General features: G+C 38.6%; 1 protein-coding gene across 1 annotated transcript in view; it reads right to left on the bottom strand.

Annotated features, from left to right (window-relative positions):
• Positions 1 to 716: 716 nt before the first annotated feature.
• Positions 717 to 5083, bottom strand: part of DNAJA1 (DnaJ (Hsp40) homolog, subfamily A, member 1) — a 12992-nt gene continuing 8625 nt past the window's right edge. The window contains exons 7-9 of the mRNA XM_004677717.2: positions 3973 to 4088; positions 3601 to 3701; positions 717 to 2308 (exon numbers count right to left, since the gene is read on the bottom strand). Of these exons, the coding sequence (XP_004677774.1) occupies positions 2090 to 2308; positions 3601 to 3701; positions 3973 to 4088 (436 nt within the window). The 3' untranslated portion in view covers positions 717 to 2089. The remainder of the gene's footprint in view (positions 2309 to 3600; positions 3702 to 3972; positions 4089 to 5083) is intronic.

Genomic DNA, 5083 nt, shown 5'->3' with positions numbered 1-5083 from the left:
AAGCTCATGCCTTTTGCAGCAACATGGATGGAGCTGGAAGGAATCATGCTTAGTGAAGCCAGAAAGAAAAAGAAAAATAGCAGATGGTTTCACTTACATCAGGAACATAAAGGGCGGGGCGGGGCAGGAGGGAATAATGATAACAAATAACTCTATACCAGAGACATTTTTCAGGGGTGGAGTGTGGAATGGGATCAAAACTGGTGGGAAGTGGGGGAGGTGCACTGGACTATGGTGATGGCACACAGCTGATTTGGTGATGGCAAGCCCAAGGGGATTACAACTGAGACGGAAAAAGGCACAAAATGATGTAAAAATATATTATTTAAAAAAAAGCTGTTAGACTTACCAATACACCACCTGGAAAATAGGACTAAATCTGGGTTGAACTATGGGAAGGCCAAGTTGACTTATCATTGAAGATTTCCCAGTATGTTTGTTTTGATGTTTTCTTTTCACAATCACCAAGATTATAATAAAATAATTTTAAATGGAAAAAAATGTTGTGTATTAACATGTTCACTGTAAATTTTTTAGACTGCATGTAATCCAGTGAAAACTATAATTTGCCAGTCATTTTGACTCATTAAGTGTTTTCCTGAAATACTGCTTCCTATCCAAACAAGTAGTTAACTATCTAGCAGACAGACTGAAAAAGACACAAGAATAAAAAGAGGTTATCAATTAGGAAAGTCACTGACAAGAAACACTGAAGGTTTGGGCTCATTCTTTAGTTCATGTTTTAGTTTCCCCTCTTTCAAAAACTGATGTATCCTTTCAGGAAAACAGAAATGTGCCCCACTTCCACAACTTTTAAACATCATTAGAATATATATAGCAACTCAGAAACGAATAAATTGGCAAAAGGCTCATTCTGGTGTCAAGTTTTTTAAACCCCCATTTCTTGGTTCACAATTTATCCCTCTACTCAATTATCTTTGTTTCACATTAATTATAGCTAAAACTTTTATTTGGATATATCTTATTAACTAGTTGAAAAGAAAATTATTTTTATCTTTGTGAAAAGTTAGTATTTTCATCTGGGAGGGGAAAAAAAAGCCTGTAGTGACACACATTGGAAATGCTTTGTAATCAGTATATTAAGGAGACAGTCACACATTTCAAGAATTGCTTAAATTCTGATATCCAGATTTAAGCTTGTGAACATGACTTTTAAACATACAATTAAAGCTATTCATCATAATTTGATATACTATCAACATTAAGTTACAGTTATCTTGGAGCATAAATGGTTTAAAGTAAGTCTGTAACATGTCTAATAAACACCTTCCTAACTCATACATGCAAATGACATCGCTGTGTAAAGGTCCTATCACTCTTTGTTTCTTATGTTATCCTGCTCCATAAGTCACTACTGAGGTTTTATCATGGTCCAAAGAGAAAGGGGAACAAAAATCTAACAAGAACTCATTAAAAAAGAAAAAAAAGATGGCACAGCAAAAGGGGAGCAATTCTACAAGTGCAAGCCCTCAAGAAGCAGCATATTATGATAAGCCCCTTCTTTAGAAAGGTTATCTTTTCTATCACTGATACCACAGGCTAAGTTATTTATCATGCCATCAAATTACAGTTGAGGCAATAGAATAAATGTAGAGGCATCACAATGAATCCCACTTATACAATTAATTATACAGACCAACACTGCTCTACAAATTAAGTTCTTTGACTGCCAGGTTAAATACAGTTTAACTTTCAGAGTCTTAACAAAGTACGGGTCATACACTGAAATCAATACACACACCTATAACTTTTCGGGCTACACTGTATTTCATGTACATAGATAGCTGGACTCAATTACAATGTATGTCCTAATATATACTAGGGGCAATTATTTAAAAGTAGTTTTTACAGGTATTAAACTTCATCTTGCACACTGAAGTCATCATACATACAGGGCAAAGTTGGAGCTTTTATATTTGAGTTTATTCTTCATTTAACTTTAAAACACTACTATAGTTGAATATTAGAACAAAAACAAATCCAAGTAGTGAGCATATTGATTATAGTCCTTCACTCATTCACTACAGCATATAAACTGTCAGCAGTGAAGTGTTTTTCACTGGCCCCATTAAGAGGTCTGACACTGAACACCACCCCTAGGATGATGTTCATCGTCCTCATAAGCTTCTCCATTGTAATGACGTCGCCTTTCCTGGTTCGGATCAAAATCCACCAGTTCTACCTGGTCCATTTCATCAGTCTCTTCTACTTCTTTCCTCTCAGGTAGGAGTTTTTCCAGCAAAGAGAGTTTATCAGGAGAGAGAAAGCCATTCTCAGGAAAGTTTACCTGTAAAAAGAAATTGCTACTTTAACTCATTTCTTCATTAGTTTAGACAAATTTATTGCAACCCATCCTCCTCCCTCCTCAAACACAACGTTTTTAAATCATACAATCCCAGGTTAAAAATACATGCTTTAAAAAGAATTCCACCTACTATTATGAACTAGGGTTTAAGGTATAGGATAACCATATCTTTTAAGAAAAATACTGCATAGAACAGTGATCTCTACAGTAAGTACTTTATGTAAAAACCCCATCTGAAAGTATTTTAATCCTCTAATGTGATTCAAATAAAACAAAATCAAAATGGCAATTTTTTACCTCAAGGTTTTTGGTTTTTTTTTTAATTCATTTATTTATGCATACAAGACCTGGGGTACAGGCCAAATGTTTGGGGGTATGTGTGTGAAAGGATTCACCAGGCAGAGCGGGGAGCAAAACAGGAGACTGACTGTGTTAAGTATACACTGCACAGAGGAGCAGCAGGCGAGGCAGGAGAGGTCTGCTGTACCATGTGGGTCACCTCCCTGGCTGGGGATCGAACTTGCGCTGCAGTAGCCGTAGACAGCTTCATAGTCCTGAGCTTTAACCTCTTGGGGCACCATAGAGCCCCCACCTCAAGGTGTTTTTATCAAATGATGTCTGGGTGAAAAAACAAGTCACTTAAGATTGAGGAATAGGTTGGATAATTTCTGAATCACCCTTATTAAAAAATCAAGCAAGGGCCCTCCCTTATGGCATAGCATTATGAAGCCCTCTGCAGCCACTGCACCCCGGCCAGGGACCTGACCCACATGGCACAGCAAACCTCTCTAGTCTTGCCAGCTGTTCTTCTCAGCAGTATTTTAGTCAATCTGACTGTTCTGCTTCCCACTGTGTTTGGTGAATGTTCTTACACCTCCCCTCCCCACCCTATACCTTTGGCCTGTACTCAGTTCTTATATGCACAAATAAATCTTAAAAAACAAAACAAAACAAACAAAAAACCCAAAGCAGCAACATATTTTGCCCCAAAATCCACATTATATTAAGTGCTTCTGCTTGAAATTTAAGATTCCACGTAAAGCCTGCCTTTCATTAGTACATATTTGCAAACATCTCTCCCCTTCCCCCACGGATCTTTAGGTAGCCTACAAGCAAACCAATTCCAACTTGTTAAAGAATGCTCAACAGGGAAAAGTATATTTCTTCTGGGACAAAGGGAGAATGAAAATGTTTCTTGCATTAGAAAAGCTAATTCTGTATCACATTCCAGTAAGCTAATTATTTTCAAATATTCTTTGAAATCTGTAACTTACCTTAAATTCAATGATTAGGCGACCCTTTTCATATGGTCTACGGTAAATTGGCATGCCTTCATTTAGCACACACTTGATATCTCCATGCTTGACAATTTGGCCTAAAAACATTAAAGTTCTTTTAGTCAAATTTTTATGAAGCAAGAAAGTAAAGAACAGAAGGCTATTTGAGTTCACTGATAGGAGAAAATTCATGTGAATCCAATCCTGTTATCTTTCATTTATGGATTTCCTAGATGCCTGCAAAGGGCAAATCATAAATTTTAGTTCAGTTTACATATATAAACTGAACAAGAAAAACACTTGTCACCTCACTGACTACTAGCTGTCAGCAATAAAAAGAGAACATCAGAATAGAAAGAGTTACCATACCTGGATGAGAAGTGATTACTATGGTTCGGTTGTCAAGAGTAGATATTGGCTTTTGGAAGCCACACAATGCTTCAACCAGTTGTATGTCCATACACATGAAAAGATCTTCTCCTCGCCTGTAAATACAGTGCATACATATATCTTTCAAGCCACCCAAAAGGGACTCAGCAGGTAATTCTATTTTAACAGCAAAGTCATCTTTCATAAAGATACTCTTCCCAGTGGGAAGAGAGCAGAGAGTGGGAATAGCAAATATGAGGAAAAATGCCACAGAAATGGACAAGACTTCAAAATCTCTGCATTCGATTCCAGCCAACCTCTACCACTTAAGCATCCCTAATTTGTTTTTGTTGCTTAATTTTTTAAAAAAGATTTTTATCGAGGCTCTCCCTGGTAGCGCAGTGGGTGAAAGTATAGCATTCTGAGGTGGGCCACAGCCACTTCAGTGCGAGTTCGATCCCAGCCCCAGAGGTGATCCACATGGTGCAGCAGACCTCTCCTGTCTTGCCTGCTGCTCCTCCAGCAGTGTGCTTCGTCAATTTGTCTGCTCTGCGCCCCACTCTGATTATGGTGAATCCGCTCATCACTCCTGCTCCTCTGGCCTGTACCCCAAATCTACATGCATAAGTAAGTAAATTTTAAAAAACAAACAAACAAAACAAAAAAACTTATCTATTATGCAAACAGGAACTGGGCTATAGGCCGGAGATGCAAGGGGTAAAAGGGCTCAGAGACAGAACAGGGAGCAGAAAGGCAGATCTACTGAAATGCACTGCCAAGGGAAGCAACAAACTACAGACAGGAGAGGTCTGCTGTGCCATGTTGCCTAGCTCCCTGGCTAGGGATTGAACTCAGGTCACAGTGGCTGGCAACAGCCTGACAGTGCTGAGACTTTAACCCCTTGTGCTATCGGGGGGCCCTTCATTGCTTAATTTTATTTATTTTTTAAAAGATTTTATTTACTTATGCATGCAGAACTGTGGTATAGGCCAGATGTGCAGGGGCCATGAGAGAATTCACTAGAGACAGAGTGGGAAGCAGAACCGGCATACAGAGTGAAATACACTACTGAAGGGAGCAGCGGGCAGGTCAGGAGAGATCTGCTGTGCCA

The sequence above is a fragment of the Condylura cristata genome, unplaced genomic scaffold (assembly GCF_000260355.1).
Source record: "Condylura cristata isolate star-nosed mole 26May11 unplaced genomic scaffold, ConCri1.0 scaffold00006, whole genome shotgun sequence".
Classification (NCBI taxonomy): Eukaryota; Metazoa; Chordata; class Mammalia; order Eulipotyphla; family Talpidae; genus Condylura; species Condylura cristata.
Note: the sequence above shows the minus strand (reverse complement) of the source record. Positions and strands in the feature narration are given on the sequence as shown.